The sequence below is a fragment of the Malurus melanocephalus genome, unplaced genomic scaffold (genome assembly GCF_030028575.1).
Source record: "Malurus melanocephalus ecotype Western Australia unplaced genomic scaffold, MMel_1.1 scaffold_20, whole genome shotgun sequence".
In the NCBI taxonomy this organism is placed as follows: Eukaryota; Metazoa; Chordata; class Aves; order Passeriformes; family Maluridae; genus Malurus; species Malurus melanocephalus.
Genome location: NW_026623252.1, coordinates 394,183 through 415,423, shown reverse-complemented (window position 1 = coordinate 415,423; position 21,241 = coordinate 394,183). Strand labels below are relative to the sequence as shown.

The 21,241-nt window shown below is 41.1% G+C and overlaps 1 protein-coding gene across 1 annotated transcript in view; it reads left to right on the top strand.

The window, feature by feature from the left end:
* ZNF804A (zinc finger protein 804A) overlaps positions 1 to 21,241 on the top strand; it is a 143,479-nt gene that overhangs the window by 106,550 nt on the left and 15,688 nt on the right. The window contains exon 2 of the mRNA XM_057389818.1: positions 3,665 to 3,808. Within this exon, the coding sequence (XP_057245801.1) occupies positions 3,665 to 3,808 (144 nt within the window). The remainder of the gene's footprint in view (positions 1 to 3,664; positions 3,809 to 21,241) is intronic.

Genomic DNA, 21,241 nt, shown 5'->3' with positions numbered 1-21,241 from the left:
CTTTTCTTCCTTTCTTTTTCTTTGTCTCTCCTGTAATGGGAGCACAGAGTCCAGTCTGGTCTGTGACAGCCCCTCTGTGAATAAAGCCTGCTCTTAATCCAATTTATCAGATGTTTGCAGTAGCATTTGCACAGGCTTAAGGCTTTGGAGGATGGAGAAGATGGATTTAGAGAAATAAAGCCAGCTGATAGATGGGATCACTTATTAGAGATCTTTCATATAAATTATGAAAAATAGCTACAGTGAATTATAGCTGCAGGCTTTCAGATAATAAGCCTTTCAGGAAAAAAAATAATGAAACTAAGTGACACTCAGTTCTGAGTTTCATTACCAGGCTGAATCATAATTCAAAGTTCTCCTAAAACTTCCAGGACGGTTTGCAAATCTTGATGAAAATGAAACYAAGCTTGATCATATTTAACCAGTTTAAATGAGTTTTTTGGCTGCTGCTTTACTCCAGGAATATTCCTCTCCAGTAAATTCCCAGGTTATTTCTGTCTGCAATCCATTGCCCACTGCTATCAAGGTCCAGGGATGGTAATTTTTTACTGTCAGATTTTGGGCAGTTGTCCCTCATCAAAACGGACGGGGCTGGGTAGACCCTCCTCTGCCAAGGCGAGATCAATAGCAGCAGCCCAGCAAGCAGAGAGCCATCAGACCCTGTTCTCCTGGTTCCTGTTCATCCTTGAATTCAGGTTTTCCTCACTCCAGTGCCAACCAGCAGCAGGAGCAGCTGGCTCAGTCCTGACCCAGCCCAGGGGATCCCACAGCCACAGAGCATCTCCTTAACACCCTGCATTAAGGATGTCCTTAAGGGTTTCTTTGTGTGTGCATGTGAAATGTAGGGAGCTGAAGTCTTGAGGTTTGTCTTGAGCAGCTTCTGGCACTGCAGAAATGGGAAATTTTTAAAGTTGGATGAAGTTTAGTAGCTGGATAAAAGCATCTGCCAGCAAAATATTACACAGCAGCAAAGGATGTGGATGATAAAGGAGTTGTATAAAAGTGTTGGTTCAGTGCTGTATCATGGTTTAAAAAAAAATCAGAAAGGAAGAGAGTAGAAAACAGAGCCTGTGAGTAGAGTTCTACGCTGTGCAGCAGTGCTCTCAGGTCTTTTTTTTTGGAGACTTTGGAAAGAACAAACAGAGATGGTGAGTGGCCTTGGTGTGAGGAATGCTTGACTGAACCAGAACGATGTCATTCAGGGAGCAATACCTGAGAGAAGGTGTGGTGGGGGTACAGATCCTTTCCAACTCCCTTTTTACTCCAAAGGGAGTAAAAACTGTTTGTGACCTTTTCCAACATGCAACAACTGAAATGCAGGTGCAGAGCAAAGGGGATGGTGCTTAGTTAAGGGTCACTTTCCTTAGCTGCACAAATCAACATCTTGCACAGGTTTAAAAGGCTGAACTGCACCAATATAGCCATTCATGTGTCCCCAAGGTCAAAGACTTTTGTTTCTTATCAAAGTCCCTTCTCCATGCATGATTGAGCTCCATTATTCTATTCCATCCCATCTGCTTGCATTTAATTTAGATGTGTTGCCATTCTTGCCTTTGAAACTCTGATGTACTACTGCAATGTAAATTTAACCCTGTCCCCCCAGAAAACCCAGCAGAAGGAATTTAGTGATAGAAACCCCAAGATCCTGAARAGATTGTGTTATTTTTACAGTAAATGGGGTTCCAGTGTCCCTGCCTCATTTATGTGCATTGGCATGCCAAATGAAATTGCATTCAGGTTAGGTTTTGCTGTGTAAAAAAGTGTATTGTTTCAAAAATGGTGATTTATGTCAAGGAGACCATTAATGAACTTGCATAACTTTATTCAAGGTGTTGTGCAATGTTAGTAAATCTTGCAAAAGTTTGCTTGAGGGTTAATCTACAGCATGGTGGAATGGAATAAAATTTGAATTTTATTAAAAAATTATTATTCAATTTACTGTTTTTGTCCTAGAATATCACATTGACTGTCATCATATATATATATATATATGATGTTTTGTAATATTTCAGAGTTAAGAAAATTCCCCTAAATTCAGATTCCTCTTTTTCATGTTTTAAAAAAAGCAAAATTAGGTGTCATCCCTTTGCTGCTACAAGAATTACTTTTAAAGTGTTTGAAGGCAGTGTGTCTCCTTGGGGTCTCCATGCTATTTCCACTGCTTTCCATACAYAGCATCCTGGTAGTGCTTGAAGTGGTTTAAAACCTGTAGTTTTTACTASTTGATACCAAGAGCTAAGTGCAGARCTTCCAAGCTGAATTTCCATAGTGCATAAATGTAAAATACTGTTATTTCTTGAAATAAAAYGCTAACTCACTTTGGATTTAAACAGAACAGATTTTATGAAACATCATTGTAGGAAAGTGTTAGGAATGTGTGAATTTGTCATGTGTCAGCCAATATTCAAAACACCACTCTGAAGTGACTTGTGCAATTCTATTAATACACAGAATTTTGGTTAGGGAGTACTTCAGTTTGGATATGAATCAACAGTGTTTGCTATCAGTGCAATCAAGCTGAATTAAAGTACTACTTTAAATAATAGGTACTTTCTAGATTTAATTTTTATGACTACTATTCCTCTCTCTTTTGAATAAACATCGTTGTTACGAAAGTCTACCAATCTGGTAAACATRAATTTTCCATTTTAAAGTCCCCAAAATATAGTGGAAGTATGTGAGTCGCCAGCTGTGAAAACTGCTGGCAAATACAGACTTTTCCCCCAAATTAACTCTGTTTTGGGTATTACAGCTTTTGTCATCTTTTGTCTTTGTCTAACCGAACCAAAGAACTCACAGTGAAGAAACTTTGAGAAACAAATCCAAGGGGTTTATTTTGCAGTATTAAGTTTATTAAGCAGTATTTGACACCTTTGGGATTTTGGCCTGAAGATTCTATCCTGGACAGACTGGTCCAAAGCAGGAGCCCTGGCACTGAGGTTACACTGCTCAGTGTTTAACTGGTATTGCACTAATCTGACATGACAGACCATTTCCATGCTCTTTCACAGCAGGCCATGCTACCATCAATGCATTTAGGGGATTAATAAATCTTACTTGTATGTAATTGTCTCATAAATGGTCAGCAGAGCTGTATGTGACACTGGCTGATGCGTGATGAACAGAGAAGTGTCCTTCTAATGTGGGATGGCAAACACAGAGGGRTGAAGAAACTCATTGCATCTCAGCTATGAAAGTGTTCATCGTGTTTCATGTGTACAGGCATTCAAGAAGGACCTAGTAGTTTCTTTAATTTAGGGATTTTTTGGTTTTGGTTGTTTTTTTTTAAAGCCTTATAACTAAATTATTGCCATTTGTATCTTCATGCTTATTGTGCTCGGGTAAATTACTGAGGAGCAAGGCTTGGATCGARATGAACTCGAAAATAGCCTTCAGCATGGTAAATATTTGTGTTTAAACGGAACCCAGGGAAATCCTTCTAGCCTCTGAGAGAGCCCCGAAGGGGAGCTGGCAACTGTATAACAAACGGGAGTGTGCAGATCCTCAGATCCAGTAAATATGTGCAGTGTAACACAGCAAATATGGGCAGGCTTTTAGTTACAGAGGTGTGTAAATGTTTACAAATATGATTAACGGCAGAGCACAAAATCCACTCACAGCATCAAAGGCAAAACTAAAATTACTTTTTTCYGCCCCCCTCCAGGATTATGCTGAAAAGAAAAACACGATAGCAAAAGCTCTGGAAGATCTTAAAGCCAACTTCTACTGTGAACTCTGTGACAAGCAGTACTATAAACACCAGGAGTTTGACAATCACATTAACTCTTATGATCATGCTCACAAACAGGTAAGAGGAATCTGCTCACTACTTCAATTTRGTTTCAGATAGAGTAATGAAATAAGATGTCCTTCAGATGGGCTTGGAAATCACAGCTGAGTTGTYCTCAATTTCAGATTCTGGAAAGCAATTTTGTTTTGTTTTGTTTTTTTCTTGGAAACAAATCTTATCATGGAGTTTGCCATCAAAAATTTCGAGGTGGGAAGAAAGAGAAATTCAAACAGTTTAATTGTGAAGAGGAACAGGGATTGATGAATAATATGATTAAAATTGTAAATGTGTAATTTCCTTCTTACCAGTTTAATTTTTCACAAAAATGCCGTGGCGTACCTCAGACGTGACTTTCTRAGAAACATTTGTTGCGACAGATGTGCATAAGAAGCTCGACAAGCTCTTTGACAGGCTTTCTTTTAGTGTAGATACAGTTCTGAAACAAGCTATGACTGCTTAAATTACTTCAGATACAGTCCTGAAATCAGCTATGATTTTATTTAAATGCATTATATTAAAAAAAAATTGTGTGCTAATGAAAGGTTTCTGTGTGTTAGCTTTAAAGCATTGGTATTTATGTTTTTATCACCACGTTGTATCACTTCACCTCCAAGCTGTGTGCCCTGCTTTGGTGAGATAAAAACAGCACTTCCACACAGTGAGAGAGGCAATGCATCCCAGGGCAACGTTCTGATCTGCACAGGGGAAGACAATGCATCCTGACTCCCCCTAAAGAGATATGTAATGATGCTGTAAAGATGTGTAATAACTGTACAGGAAATTCCTACTTAGACCGCTTAGCTGGTAATTATTCTGTCTTTTTGTTGGTTTTTTTTTTTTGTTAATCTGGTGAAATCATATGGTTGTGTATGTGGATTGATTGCTTTTCATTCTAATTGAATCTCCCTTTTTCCTGTAATTGTGCTCGGGGTGAACGCAGATGAGCTGCTACATGTTTTATGTCTGTATTGTATAGGATAATGATTTGCTYTTCTTTTCTTTAACATTTGTCCCTGAAACACTTTCTCTCTCACTGGTGTTTTTATTTAGCCAGTAATTTACACTGCCAGTGTGAGTGTTAGATTTAGTTTGGAGAAACTGTGGAGATGTAGACCTTGGCAGCAACAGCAATCTGTGARAAGTGGAGGGAGAGTTATATATATTAGATAAGAAATTAGCAGGTGGCTTCATTGCATCCCGTAGCTGTTTATTATGAGTTTTAGTTAAAATAGGGCTGGAACTGATCCTTCAGGTGTTGTGTTCACACAGCAGCACATCATTGATGGATGGCATGAAAAGAAGTGATGGGCAGAACCTTCCCCCCTTGACCTCACTTAGATTTTTATTTATTAATTTTTAAGTGCTGCCAAGCACTTTGAAATAATGAGAACCTGAAGGCTGCAGTCCTTGTTCCTCTGTTCAGTATTGATGAAAAATTGATTTTGAAGCTGAGGTCAGGTGTGACACTGAGCAGGAGCTTCTTTCCTGTGCCTTACATGTAATTGTTGTTTTCTTGTGGCTTTGGACAGGGGAGGATGGGCAGTGCATCTCTCCWTGGGCAGCTCCTGCCTCTCCATCTTTTCTGCAGGGGGTCTGTGTGTCTGTTTGCACGTGGCTCTGTGGATTTGTTTGCTGAGACACAGGAAGCCATCCTCTTCCYCTKTTGGACCTTCACAASCCTCATCTCCYTACTAGGAAATYRGAAAAAAAATTACAGTTTTCAASTAGAAAAAAWTCWGTGGATGCTTGTTTGGCTAAAGTAATAAATTCCTGTAATATTACTGGACAATAAAACTATTGATTCCTGAGATAAAATATTGAGTTTAGTTCTCCTGGAATGTTCTATTTGTGGTGACTTCTGTTAGTGCTACAAATAAAGACCATTCCTCTTGCCATATTTCAGGTGTAAAAGGTGGCAGGCAGYGTGTGCTGCAGCACAGGCTCATTCTGGTTTGCTCTGTTTTCAAAAACTTCATACCAAATGATTTTTTTGGGGTAGTTGCAAGAAGCTTCCTGGAGATCTGTGCAGGTGCTGCTGCTGAATGCTTTGATTTTGTCCTGAGACTTCCTACCTCAATGGCAGAAGTTTTCCAGCAGTTCAGTAGAGGTGAGAGGAACTAGAAATCTGCCTTTGGATTTTGCTTCACTTTTAAACTTTTTCCCTTCTATCACACCTTTCTGCACTAATGGACAGGTAAGGGGAAGTGCTGAGTACAAAGAGCTTCCCACTATCCAAGGACAGCTGCAAGCGTGTGCAGCCAGTTTGGTTTTATGTGATCCCAGCACCCGAGAGTGGTTTCTGTATGATCAAATGGATGAAAGCTCTGCCTAAACCTGGGTTCATCCCAGTTCTTCTGAAAAGCCATATTTAATCCTAATTGTGCAGTCTATTACCACACCATATTAGCCATGGGAGGGTTAGGCAGAGAAAATGTTCCTCACAGCTCCTGTACCTCAGTTCTATTGTGGAAGATTTTCTTTTACTTTCCATCCATTCAGATGTTTCTAGCACAGAAAATGTACAGGATTTAAAGCAGATTTATTATGTGGGTTTCCTGCACTGGCTGGGAGGCCCTGTGCTGTCAGGTGCTGTTTTGATTTGTTGTGTCTTGCAGCTTCTGAACACCCACTTTTGAGACAGTGTGAGCACCTTTTGAGCAGTCCAGAAAGAAAGCACAGGACTAGAGTAAAACCAATTTTATTTCCTAGTACCTGAAGTAGTGCAGTGTCTCAAGAGCCCCACTGGCTCTGTGAGTGTTTTCCTGTTCTTTTACAATATTGTTTGGAGAGCATATCTGTAGCCTTTATGAAATACTCCAGGAAAAGCAGCTTGCAAGCAGACAGTGGTAATAGAGAAAAATGAACTCTCAGCTTTGCTTTGAGAGCTTGGACAAAGGAAAAAAAAACCCAAACAAAATAAAACTCTGGTGTCTTTAAAAGCAGCAACTTTCTGGGCTCAATACAGAGAGAAATGTTTGACTGTGCAGCATTTGCTGCATCCCTGGAAGGAGCTGTGTGAAGTGGGGTGAGARCACCCTGCCTGTGCTCGTGGAAGTGCTGTGGGTTTGGTGAAAGGGGCTGAGCACTGGGGCTGGGGCTCTGGGTGACCCCTGTGCCAGAAATTTTGGTCACTACAGGGACAAAGAGGCCTGGAAGTCTCCATCCCAGAACTTCTGATTGATCACCTGATACCACACAGCACACTCGAGTTTGGTGCTGTTTCCCCTCCCGAGAGGACTCTTCCAAATACCAAACAACAATAAGAGGAAAGCTGTGATGAAGAATAAATAGCCCTAATGCGTTTGCATYTACAGATGAAAATACAATCAATTAAGTAAATTATAAGCAGGAATTTCTCCCCACAGAATCTGAGGACATTTCTCAAACTGTTCCTCTCTGGATGAAAATGATCTCTGTGCTCTAAAAATGTATTTAAAAATTGCATGGAGGGAATAATGTACAAGTTATGCAGGAAGGCTAAATTAGTAGTTGTCCCTTTCCCCATTCCAGACATAGATTTCTCTTGTCTACATTTTTCTCCTCTCCTTGTATGTTTTTTTTTTTGCGTATTATTTTCAGATCAGTGCCAAATAAGCCCAGAGATGCTCTCTGTTCACATTAGAGAGTATCGATCTGCAGTCAGTCGAAGTCCAAACTTCAGTAATTTTCATGTGTTTGAATAAATATTTCATGGAGTATGGATGGAGAAGAAGAAATTTGGAAGTGGAAAGGTGTGATTAGGCATAACAATAATATAACCCCCTCTCCTTTTACTAAACCTGTGTGTCCTATAAGTTACAAGGCATATAAGGTATAAATTCAGAGCAATATAGCACATTTGGGATGCCAGTATTCCCAGCAAAGATAATTGGATGTTAGCAGTTATTTGAGTCTGCAATTTAGAAACAAAGCAAAGGATCCTTGTAGTCATCATTACAGCCCTTTTTCAAAGCTCACACTGTAGAATTATTCCCTCTGAAAAAGAAAATCCCCATCTCTCCTGCTTGGCTGACACCTGCAGAGGGTGCCCTGCTGTGCATCTGTGGCTTCTGGCATAGCCCAGGGTTTGTATCTGTTTGCAGGGAAATGGTGCAAGTGCTGGGAGGGTTATGAAGTGAAAAGAATGAACTCTTTACTGAGAGCCAGAAATAYTTCATGCTGTATTTTTTCAGGCCTGCTTTTTGCAGGTTGGGTTCCCCTGGAGCTGTGGGAATCAGGGTGAGCCTGAGGCAACATGTTGTATGCAATCGCTGAAGTGTGGAAATAATGATTCTCAAAAAAGGTGCTGTCTCCTACAGCAGCATGTCCAGAGCTTTGTTGTACTGTGGGATAAAAACCGAAGAGTTTCAAGAATTTTCTGAAGATTTACTTCATAAGCAAAAAAAAAAAAAAAAAAAAAAAAAAAAAAAAAAAAAAAAAAAAAAAAAAAAAAAAAAAAAAAAAAAAAAAAAAAGTGATGTGTATCAGATTTTGGGCACGTTCACTGATAGGAGATTTCATAAAATAACTTTGCTGCTCTTGGATCAGGAAAGTGCCTCAGTGCCAAGCCCAGGATGCCTTGCAGGACAGAGGTGGCTGCACTTGTGCAGGGGCAGGGAGAAAGGGCAGCAGGGTGCAGGGACAATGCCAGCTGCTCCACCCTCGTGGGGACAGTGTGACCCTGGCACGTGCTGTTGGGTACAGCTTCTGGGACACACTTGCAATGGGATGCACTCGCAGTACCATTTTTTTTTCATTCCTTGCAAGTGAAAATAATTATTTGCAATGCATTTCACTGTTTCTTTTCATTGTAGCTATGTGACTTCTTATTTTTAATACAAGATAGTCWGGATTCTCACAGCTGCATTTTCTGGAATGAAGATATTTTATATTCCTTCTCTTCCTTTATCTTGTTTCTCATGTCAGAGAGCCACATCTCAGCATGTCCTTGTGGGCAGGCAGCCTCAAATACCCAAGCACAGATGAGATTTAAACATTTGTGTTTGAATCAATTGTGTGCAGTCCTTTCTCACTGTTATTGCTTTCCCAGAATGTAACTTGGCATGTCTTCCTATATTTCTTTTTTCCCCCTCAGGAAAACATACTCATCTTTGTAGCATTTTTAAATATTAAGGGAACGCAAAAATAAGTTCAGCTGTGCATTCATATACATACATGTTTTTGTGATGCACATGCAACCATGAGATGAGCCCCTCCTCTCCCAAATACACACTGCTCTATCACTGCATTTTAGGTTGGTTTGGGTTTTTTCCATTAGAATTGCATTATTTAACCATCCTTTGTGGTTGGATTGGTGGTTCTTTGGGTTTTTTTAGTTTATTTTTTTTTAGTGAAAAGCTTCCTTTTAAGTTTGAAGCACTTGTGYTGGCATTAATGCTAATAAGGGTCATCACCAGTTCTATTAATTATAACTCAGCACTGCTGGGAGCACTGGAGCCAAGTCTCGTGACAGACTCAACACTTCATTTTTCAGCTCCTTTAAATAATAAAAACAAACAAAAAGCCTTCTGCTGTTACTGGGGAGAGAAAGGCAAAAGTGCCAACATGACAGGAGCACACAGAAGGGGAGCCAGGCTGAGGATCCCACTCCTTTGGGCTACAGGGATGTGTCCAGAGCACAAGGGGAACCTGTTCTGGGATCGGGGTCACCCCTGCCACCCCAGCTTTGCTGTGGGCAGAGCAAAGTGCCTGGAGAAAATCAGCAGGAACTGGAAGGCTTCAGGAAGAGAGGAGATGCAGCCCCATGGTGTTGGGGCATTTTTCGGGTCTGTTACTAAGGTGTCTGCAAGTAGGAGGCTGCCAGCGGGAGTCTTTAATTCCACTTTGCAGAATGTATTTTAAAATGAAATAGATAAGTTCTGTTCTTTATGAATATTTCAGTATATTTACRGAGAAACTTCACATGCTGTTTCCCAGATGAAAGAAAAAATTTATTTGTTTTCCTTCCAGTTTTTTATTTTACCTATAAAATTTAATCCCAGTGATTGGCTTCTTGATGGGTACCAGTGTAACAGAGTAGTTAGGCACTCTTCAGCTCAAAACTGGTACTGACAGGTTAGATGAGGATGTTTTTGAGTAAAGTATTAGTCCTGCAAAATCCAATTTTGTTGCCAACGAGAGTTCTGTTTTCTCATTACCAAAAAAAAGGACATGTGGCCATGTCCCTGCCTTAGTAATTACAGCAGAAAAKATACTGTGTAACTTTTTCTGCTTTCATGTTCGGGAAATTCGATTCTGTAATAATGTTTGATTAACTAATTGACTTATTATTTTTCTGAAGAAGTGTTTTTGGAGCAAACACAATTACAGTAGAGGCGTAGATACCCCATCTGTCCCAGTAATAGCCTGCAAACAGAATATTAACCCCCTGCACCGACACTGCTGGTTCACAAGGAGCCTGTTCTTTATTGCAGGAGGAGCCCTACCCAGCTGCGACTTTACTCAGTTAAAAAAATTGGTATTTATCCTCAGTTCTTTATTTTTTCTGGATTTGGATTATAGCAGCCTTCTCATTTCTGTCCTTTCAATAGCCAGATCAGCCTGATAACCCAATAAATCACTAATGTAACCCAATAAATCACTAATGCTAAATTTACATGAAAAAAAAAAATTACAATTTTTTTCAACCACGTTGAAAAATGCTCATTTATTACTCTTTCATGTTGCTCATTTATTACTATTTTTCAAATCTAGATTGAGCAAGTTACTTCAGTGAGGGGAAAAGAATTTCAGGACCAACAGAAAGAGGGAGGGAAGCAAGAATAAGGGATGGGAAGAAACTTTGTTTGCTTCATGTGTCTGGGATGCTCCGTTCCCTGTAATGCATTTGTACTGCTGTGCGGTTCACCCTTTTATTTAAAACTCTATTCATATATTTCAGTTCAACTTGGTGTTTTTAAATCAGTTYATGAAAATTTCTAGATGCAAGTTAGCAGAACTTGGGGCTAATTTTAAAACTTTGCTTTACCATATCAGGATCTATCAGATTTCTGCTGTTTGGCCAGCACTATTACAAAACAAAATRCATTTTTCTGTTCATCAGTAAGATAAGAAAAATTAGGACTTGGATACAGGAAAAATTACAGGTTTTTAGCTCATGATTCCTGAATTGTGCATATTGTAAATGCATCTTTTGACATACAGTGTTTTGATAGGGAGAAATAATTAAAAACTTGCACAAACATGGAGATCAGATGATGCTGTACCCATAACTCACTTTGTTGCACCAGGCAATAGATTAGCTAAGCAATTACCTACAAGAAAAATGCAGCTTTTTGTTTTCATTCATGCTTGAACAGAGTCAGTCTTCCATRGTTAATTTAAGCTTCATTATGGCTGTGAAATTCAAGCCAATCAACAGAATACCTTTCCTGCCGTTTTCAGAAATTCTAGATGCAGTTCCACTGCTGTCCTGAAAGTAATCAAGCAGATTGTAGATTAACTGTAAATAATGAATGATATGAAAARCATTTTGTTACTCCATGGTTTTGAGCTGCCAATGATCAAAAAGAAAATGAAGTAAAAGCTAGTACATTCCTAGTAGTATATAAAGTTCTGACCCCTCAAGGTGAATGATTTCTTACAAGATGATCCAATTTGCTAAAAGGATTAAGTGGTGTATCTGAGTGGTTAGTACTCCATGCCTGACCCTGCAAAAGCCACCTTGGAGTTTCCTATTTGCTACCAAAAAAAAGAATTTCAGGATATTTTTCCCCCCCTGGGAGCTCCGGTAGCATTCTACTTCATGCCCTGAAGTTTGCGCATGCTGGCTTCCATGTGAGAGTTCATTCTTGGGGAAGAACTGAGCAACCTTTTCTGTGCAAACCACAATCATTCTTGGTGTAATTACTGCAGTCTTTGCTGATCCTTGCAAAATCAGCCCTCCATTCAATTCAAAAAAAGCTCGTTCTTTTTTTAGCCCCAGCTCTGACCTGTTGAGGAGCATGGCGTTGCAATCAGCGCTGCCTTTTGTGAGGAGATGTGACAAGGCCAACAAACCACATGGATTTCAGAGTGATTTTGCCAGGAGCTGTGGCTCCTGCTCATCCTGCACTGGGACCTCTCCTGGCCAGGGATGAGCTCCTCCTGCTCCACCTCTGGAAGGGCTCTGTGCCCTGGGCACCCACCAGCACTGGGTTATGTTGGGTTCTTCAAGTTCCTAAACCACTCTGGGATTGCTCAGTGGAGGCTAAAACATGAACTCTGGTTTTTCTTCTCCTTTTCCTCGTGCAGTCAATGCAGTCTTGTCTGCAGAGCTTCTGCTGGGTTGCTCTTGTTTCAGTTTGGATTTTTAATTGGTGSTGCAGCTGCCTCTCTACAGGAAGAGTCTGAGTGGCTCCTGAATTTAAGCTTTCCTCACCCTTAGACTACAAAGGAATGAAATAATAAAGACCTAAACAGGGTGAGCATTAGCAGAGGYAGATGAGGTGGGCAGGAATGCAGCTGCTTTTCCTCTGCTGGCAGACAGGCAGTAGCCCTGGTCTGAAAACATTTCAAAAGCCAGTGAAAGTAAAAGGCAGGAATGTGCTCCTGCCTCCATTCCTGTTTGCATTTTGTATTGGCTGAGGCTTTTCCGTTATCTCAAAGATACACTACACTTATTCCAGTCATACCTCCTGGTTCTCACTGTGCTTTCACCCAGTCTTGTTTGTGCCAAACATCCTTGTGACAAACCTCAATGAGCGTGTAAAGGATGTCACAGTTTCTTCCCAAGTCTCCCTGTGTGACAGAAGAGCTGTGGTTCAGCATCACATGACTGAAAGTGTGGATGTCTTTCCTTTGAATTTTTTTTTTTAAATTATTTTTAAGGCATTTAATCTGCAAAAGACAATATAAATACAAGCTCTGTACATGTCTCTGCTTCCCTCTTGCATAAATTCTTCTCTTCCCTTGAATTGTCTGTTCCAGCAGCATGTTGCATCTTTTCTTAAATTAGAACTGGCAAGAGACCCATGGTACACTGTACTATAAATTATAAATTATATTAATTCGAGTTCATTCATGATTAATGTAACTAGTTTCAAACGCCTGCTTCTCTGATAGCACTTGTGCTGTTGTCTGGGTGTGCAGTCCTGATACACATCATGGTAACAGGGGAGGACACAAGTAAGCCCTACACCTGTACCTCACCTTCCCTTTTCCAGCACTGAAATTCAGTAAAAACTGGAACATTTATTTAATAAAAATCTCAAAAAATTTTAATGCTGTTATTTTTACATTTATTTTAAACTACTTTTTTTTTTTTGCATTCTTTTGTGGCTGTTAAGTCCTTGCTTGTGTTGGCATCTGAATGCCACATCTGGTACAGGATCTCATTGAGCTACATGATTTATAATTACAGAGAGACATATCTGCTTCTTACAAATTGCTTGTAATGAGAGCTGGAAACAAAGCAAGAGACTCCCAGCCATGGGATGGCAGAGAAGGGTTACAGCAGTACCAGAGGTTGGGGATCATTACTGCAGACTTTCTTACCATTCACAAATGGGACAAATTAGAGAAAAAGAAGATGAAATAAATGAAGCATTAAGTAAGTGAARCATTAAAATGGTGCTTATCAAAGTCACCCTTGGTTGTTTTTGCTGCCTTGGCTAAGCAAGCACTGAGCTATCAGGAGTGGTTTCTGTGTGCKTTTGTGAGACAGAGTCTGCTGCCACCTCTCCTTCTCTCTCATCTCCATTTACAGTCCCACWGCTCAGCCCTAGCAGGAGACTTTGCTTCTGTGCCATTTCAAGACTCATCTCTTACCTAAAGAATCCCTCTTTTCCCCTTTGTTTGTGTGAGAGTACAACACATGCAGCTGACGTGGTTTTTTCATTTCCTTCCCTCCTTTCTGCCCACGGTTTTGCATTTCTCAGGAATCCCAATTAGCAGCCAATTTTCCCTTGGATCAGCCTAATGTATAGAGTTGTTTAAAGATTATGSATTATATAATGAGAAATACATTAAAAAAAGAATCTCAGATAAATGTTACAGTCGAGCTGTGAGCTTTRTGTGCTCACTGAATAAGAACATGTTTGAGTCCTGGCCTGTCTCTCATCTGCCTTGCCTACAAAGGCTGAAACCTCGTCMCTGAGCACTTTGTGGCACACTCAGAGCTCCAGTCTGAGTTACTCCTTTGTCACCAACACTTTCAAGTGGCCAGACCCAAAAGAACTGAGTTCAGCTTGGATCTCAAAGAGCAAAAAAAGATTTCTGAGGGGCAGGTGAAATCACTGGGGGATTAACAGCTAAAAGAAGTACTCTRCAGGGAATATTTACAAGATGATTTTTTTGTGCTCAGATGTTCAGAAGTAGGTCAGGCCAGTAGGAGATGTCCATCCATCCCATTCCAAAATTCCTGCAAGATGTATGCTATGTCCTTGAGGCTATTTTAGGATCCTTTTTCTTTGTTTCCTAAACTCCAAAAAAGGAGGAGGGAAAAAAATAGAAAAAGAGTGACTGGCCAAACAAAGCTTTCATTACAGCTGAGCAATAGGATTTGTAATGCTGGGAGCCAGGCAGCCTTAAAATGGCTTAAGATGATGATGTGGGGGTTTATTTTACTTAAATAATGGTAGATAATGTCTTAAATGATCGCTAATCTTTTCCAAATGACTCTGCGGGTGGATTTTCTTCCCAAGYGCTGTTCACTGTTCGGGTGCTTTGCTTTGGCTCTGCACACCTGCCTGCTGGTGAACAAAGGGAAGCCAGAGMAGCTAATGATTCATCTCTCTCCATTAACAGGAAGACCAACAAGGCAAAAATAGTATTGTGTCGTTTTCGTTGTGCAATAGAGAAAAGAAAAGGCCGTGTATTAAAGTGCTGGGTTAGGGAGCTTCTTATTGCCTCAGTATAAAAAAAAATCYTCATTTACCCTGGCTGGGTGCTGTCCCTTCCTGGACTGGGTTTTGTGCAGCTGGAGGGTTTAAGGAAGTGGGATGGTGTTGCTCTCCTGAGCTCCTCACACTCTCACTCGTATGTGTGCAGTTYGGRAAARGTAATAAATAAATAAACCCCRYGKAGYTCACAATAAAAATCTTAAAATATTAGTCACTTCCGTGGGGTAAACTGCCTGGTGTACTGCTAAGGAAAATATTTTCTTGCACATTTGTAACTGCTGTCATTGACAGTAAAATTGCTCGAAATATAAAATAATGGTAGTGTGTYGCCTACCACGACAGGAACTGTAAGAGGTTCTGACCTTTAGTGGGCTTTAATGCATGCTCTACAGAGGAGCCGACACTTCCTGTTATTAACTTGTAATTGTCCAAAATAAATCCTACTTTCTCCCCGCCTGGTAGATTGAAGCCTAGGGTATGTTAATTGTGCTGGCTCTTCTCCAGGCCTGACACCTTGACAGCTCTTGTCAGCTTTTAAAAGTYATTCCCCTATGAAAACTACTGGTTATTCTGCCATAATGGCCTTGTCACTCATCTCTTCTGTATTTTTTAATTCTGACATCAAAGTTTCCGCTTAGTGCTGACCCCGTGACAGGAGGGCGTTCTCTAATGACGAGCAGCAGGTCAGYGCTCCCTGTTCTAGAGGAATGCAAAAAAAAAAAAAAAAATTAAATCCAGCACTTTGGTTAGCAAGTGTACACCTGGGACTCTGCTTTACTAAGGCTCAGGTATTTGCTCTTCATTAAGGAAATGAGGTTGTACAGTAAACTGATTTATTAGCTGTACCACCCAGTGCKCTAATCTCATCAAACCTCACACTGTACAGGACTAGAGCATCTCATAATTTCTAAAAAAAGGCTTCTAATTAACATTTATGTGCTCCAGGACMTGGTGGTGCTGAGACTAGCAGCACTTTTTCCTTGAAGTTGGCATTGAACAGTGTAATTGTGCTGTGGAGTTGCTGCCTTACAGATACAAACCCGAGACCTTGTCCACACAGGAMTTGCAGTTCCCAGGCTGCTTTCTGAGGAGAGAGAGCTGTAGCTCCAGTCGTGCACTGGCCAAAATCCAGGTAGATATTTTGATTATGTGACACTGATCYCCCCTGCAGCTTCAGCTGGTGACAGTGGTGTTTTCTCTTTGAACCCTTGCTGTTTGGTGCAGTTGGTGTRCCCTGCCCGAGAGCCGCCACTGTCTGAGCCCAGAGCACTTGTGTTCCACTAATGGGACAGTGCCTGAATCCCAGTGCCTGATAAGGAATAAAACCCCCCACTGTAACACYGTAGAATAGATTATTATGGGAATTACAGGTTCTGGGTAAGGAAAGATACTGCTGTCTGKTTTTGAGCCACCAGAAATCACTGGTTTGTGTGTTTGGGCAGCAGATGAACAGCACTAATCACATCACATTGAAGAGAGCACAAGTTAAAGGCGAGGCTTTTCCTTCCACTTGCTAAAAGTGCAGTAGCAGAATATTATTTGGGACAGTCTGATGTGTTATGATGCAGGGTTTTGTTGTTTTCTTCTGATGACTACTCTAACATGCTCTAGAATCCAAGTTTTCTCCCTGTGACCTGAAAAAGCTTGAAGTTACAATGATGTGGGGATCTCACAGTGACTGGGAGAGGCCAATAAACTTGCTGTACCTTCAGTTCCTTGGCTGTGATAAGATGGTGTAATTAATGGGTTTCACTATGTTCAGGATCCTCAAGGTTGAAAGGCAAAACTACAAAAATCAGCAGTAATTAGAGTTTGCTTTTCAYGTTCCTGTCGGGCTGAGCCTGCAAAACCAAGCTTCCAGCTCTGGCTTCCCAAATTGCCAGAAAATAGTTCCTARAAAATATGGCTGACACCCCAGAGTCTCCCTTTATCTTTAGGATTAAGAGTGAAAACATGAAAGACTTTTCCATCATAAACAGATCAGAAATGGCTGAGGAGCTGTGCAAGARGGGAGGGATCAACTGCTTAAATGTGCCTGAGTTTGATGAATAGACTCACCTCATGCTTTTGTCAGCTACAGCTGAGTGTTTGTGTTGTCTCAGGAAAGAAGCTGAATTTCTGGTGGGAGCCAAAGATCCAAATTTAGGTTCTCAGGGATTTTGTTCTCACGCTTCGCCATCTTTGCTGATTGAATGAAAGCTCRAAGATTTAACACAGCAAAATACTGATAATTTAATGCAAGAGGTACTTCAAATTATGTAAAATTACTTAAGCAGCCCTTATATTTTGTGTGGGTATAAAAGACGGTTTTYCTTCACAAAGGAATTTTTCACCCAGTGTTGTATGATCCTTCTTAAATTTTAGAGAGGAAAGATCTCTAAAAATGAAGAAAAAAAACCTTAGTGTAAGATGTTAAAGAAAACCTTAGTAAGATGTAGGTTCAAGGCATAGTTCATTCAATTTATGCAGTAAAATTCTGTACATTAAATAAGACTTCACGAGAACAGGAAACACTACAGAACTTTAACCAAATTACTAAAACTAAGCATCTTTTACTTAAGTTCCATCTTCAGTGATCTTCTAGCAAGTTATTTCCTTTCATACAAATTTGGGCAGTGGGATCAAGAATAAGCTTTGGTTGTCTGCCAGCAGCTCACTTGGGYACCTGTTTCTCAAAATTTGGGAGGCCCCTAGCAAGTCCAGGTATGGGTTTTGCTGCACAAACCAGGCTCTGGTGCTGCCTCTGCRGAATGGTGAAACGGGAAATGGTCCTGAAAGGATTTCCGTGTTTGTCTGCCAGTCCATCTGAAGAAATATTTTGGGTGTTGAAACTGAGCTATTCCCCTGCCTTGTGCTGGGAATGATCTGTGACTTTGCTGATCTGTGTGCTTCTGGTACAACATGAAATGGGCCATGGGGGCTGCAGCCCATTCTGAGCAGTGTCAGATCAGAAAGGAGATGAAGTGTTGGTGCTGTGTGAGGTTCTCCGTGGCAGCTGCTCCCACTGACTGTTTTYAGGCAGAGTTTGAAGCACAGGCTGGTTTGTTTGGCCACTTGGGCGGTGCAGTAAATCTRAGTGGGGGCCAGAAATGGTGACTGGGTCTCCTGCTCTCCTCTGTTTGTTCATCCTGCCTTTATTGACAGATGTTCTCACCAGACCCTGTGTTTTGTCTTCATGTGCTGAGGTTTTGAGCCACTCTCAGTGAGGACAGTCACTCTCYCAGCTTAAACACTGCACATATTCTCTGCTGAACTGTGCTTTTTTACTGCAACTGGGARACATTTCAATGTGTGTACATTTGAGTTAGAGGTAAGCCTGTAAGTTTTGTTCAGGATCTAAGCTTTGGAAGCTGATGGATTTCCTGAGCCTTTCTGAGTTTCTCTGTGACTATGCAGTTGCCTCCTGCACAGGCAGGCAAGGAACAGCTTTGGGGATGACATTTTGATGAATGGCTTCAAGACTTTCATAAAGGATGAGTTGCTTCGATGCCATTGAAAGAAAGAATTCCAGCAATAAATCCAAAATGTGTGGAGAGAGAAAAATGCTGCTTTTGTAGAGTTGTGTTCTACTGACCTTTCCTGCACATCATCTGTGGCAATGTTGCAAAAAAAAAAGGGAGGAGAGGACGTGGAAGGGAAAACCAAGTGTGTCTTCCAGGGTTTTTTTCCCCTGTCCCAGCCCAGAGGACACTGCACTATTTTGGTAAGAAATCTTGAAGCAGGAATGTGGGAACYTTAAGGCAGAAGTAACAATTTGAGACCAGCCTGCTTTAAGGGATGTTGTGGAGACTGAGAGCAGGTACCTGAAACATCTCTGTTTCCATGGGAGATAACTTGTGGAGAAAACAATCAGAATTTGCTAGGATAGAAGGACATGTCATGATTTGCCACTGTATTTCTATAGCTATGCATAGGAAAAGAAATACATAAAGGAATTTTAGTCCACATTTGTCGAAGTGTTTTCCTCTGTTTTTCATTAAAAATGCCTGTAAGACTTTCTAGAAAGAAAACTATTTGTGTAGTTGACAAAAATAAAAAGACAACTAGTTAGATGAATCATCAAAGAAAATAGGGTTATCAGTCACTCACTCACTCACTCACTCACTCACTCACTCACTCACTCACTCACTCACTCACTCACTCACTCACAGGGTTCTCTTGCCAAATTAAAGACCAATGAAGACATGAGTTCCAATTCAATAGAGAAAATGTGCAAAAGCAGAGAACTGGTCTGTAAATACTTATTAATTGTGGAGTGCTGTAGCAGTGCTTGTGGRGTGCTTGAGGATGGTAAGAGGTGTTTTTGCAGTGCTGGGAGTTCTCAGAATAAGATTCTTGGGTTTTTCCCTTGTCTTTGTGGGAAGAGTGGGCAAGGGTTTCATAGCTCTCGTGGTTGGTTCTTAGCTGCTGAGCACTYTGTTTGCTTCTTTGAGTTTGCTGCAGGGAAGGAGAGGGAGACACTTTTTAAACTTTTGTAAACATACAGTTACATTGACCTTGAGATGATAAAGCTCCTGTTCTTGTTTTCMATTTTCTGTGGCAATGCTTTATCCAGAAATACTTTCATGTGGAGTAYAGACATTTTAAATCTGTCTTCTGCTGAGATACACAGAAGGTCCACCTAGTTAATTGCCCCAGTTATTTATGTGCCAGATAGATGGCTTTCTATGGGCTGCTTTTTCTTGTTTTTATCAAGCCTTGAGCTCATGGCAGGTCAGATTTCAGAGTTCAGTGCTGTAGGTGGTGCTCTGTGCTGTCTTYCTTGTGTGAGGCTCACCTGCAAATAGGAACCTGTATCATGCGAGTGGATGTATTTCCATCCTTGCCATCACTATCGTAAGGAAAAGGTACAAAAGGATAATGCCAGTTTTCCTTAGGAATTGCTTTCTGCCTTTAAGGATGCAGACTGAGATTTGGGTACATTTCCATTCAGTAATGAGCTTTAGGTTATTAGTTAATTATTGTTTTTCTTTATTTCCTGGTGATTCTTAATCAAGGGCAAATTATCTCCTGGTAGGTTCATATCTGCCTGAGGTAGACAATGTTGCACTTAATTCTTTCTGGGCTCTGTAGGAACAGAAATCTGGTCCTGCTGTACCCATCACCAGCTCAGTGAGGTGCTCCTTGAGGCTGGGGTACCTGGCCAAACACCTTCTGCACTCATGGGGGTGAAAGCAACACACCCAGAGAGCAAAGCCAGGAATGTGTTGTTTAACTTGAACAAAAATCCTCACAGCCCACTGAAAGAATTATTATTAGGCCAATTATGACCATGCGGGCACTTAGAGTCCAGATTATCTAATTAGAAGAGCTCATTGCTGGTAATRATACAGATGTGATAAGCTTTTCAGTGTCTGATTCTTTTCTGGTGTTRGTGGTCCTCCTGAAGAAGAAAAGCAAGGTGTCATTATGAGTTCAGCAATGTGAGTTGCTCATGTTGGGTGAGTATGGTGCTGGTATCCCCTTTGCAAGGAAGAAGGTGAAGTTAATGTTGATGGTTTCTTCTCACTCGGGTCTATTTGGGGACATTTTTTTGTATTTACCAGCACAAATACATATATGATAATGAGCAGCTCTACTCAGCTGCTCATTATCCAGTGCTTCACGATATTGCAGTCAAATTTGCTGTATATTATATTTTTTCCGTATGTTGGATCCTTCTCACAGAATCCCAAAACAGGTCAGGTTGGAAGGGACCACAGTGGTCATCTGGTCCAACCTCCCTGCTCGGGCAGGGTCATCCCAGAGCACATGGCACAGGTCTGGAATATCTCCAGTGAGGGAGACTCCACAGCCTCTCAGGGCAATCTGCTCAGCACTCAGCCACTGCCCAGGAAAGAAATTCTGMTTCATGTCCAGCTGGAACTTCCTGGGCATCAGTTCCTGCCTGTTCTTGTCCCACTGCTGGCACCAGGGAGCAGAGCCTGGTCCATACCCTCACACATCCCTACAGACAGCAGAGGTGTTCCAGTCCCTTCATCATCTTTGTCACTGTCTGCTGGACTGGACAGAGCGCTCCACATGTGGCCTCACCAGGGCTCCCCTTTCTTTCAAGCCCTGAATTCACTTTTATCCATGGTTTAAGGTTGCATTCCTCTGGCAAGCAGTGATGTAATGTTAGTGAGTTGTTTGTGGCTCTGGGACCCTGCTGCCATCCCATCCCTTTCCCTGCCGAGGTCCCTGCTGTGAACTTGTGCTTGTCCTTTTGGGAGTCTCTGTCACAGTCTGCTGCAGTCCTGGTTTCCCTGGCAGTCTCTGAGCTGTGGTTTACTGATAATTAAAGGAGCACTTTATTAGCATAGCATGGCCACACACACGTCCCTGCTCTGCAGTTAGCGACATTTCACTCTGCAAAAGCAGCAAGGCAGGAGAAGACACACATAAATACAGACTTGCTGGCCCAACTCTTTTTTTCTTTCTTTTTTTTCATGGTAATGTCAGTGGTGTTTTTCCAGAATTGCTTTGCAACGCACTTCACGCTTCATCTGCATCATTGAAACTGAGAACACACATCAAATCACGGCATCAATTGATCTTGCCTTGCCTTCATATTTAAGGATTTTTTGTGTTGTCTGGTGTTTTTCTGTGAGGGCTCTGTGTGTACAGTATTACAGATTGGCTCAAGGAGAAC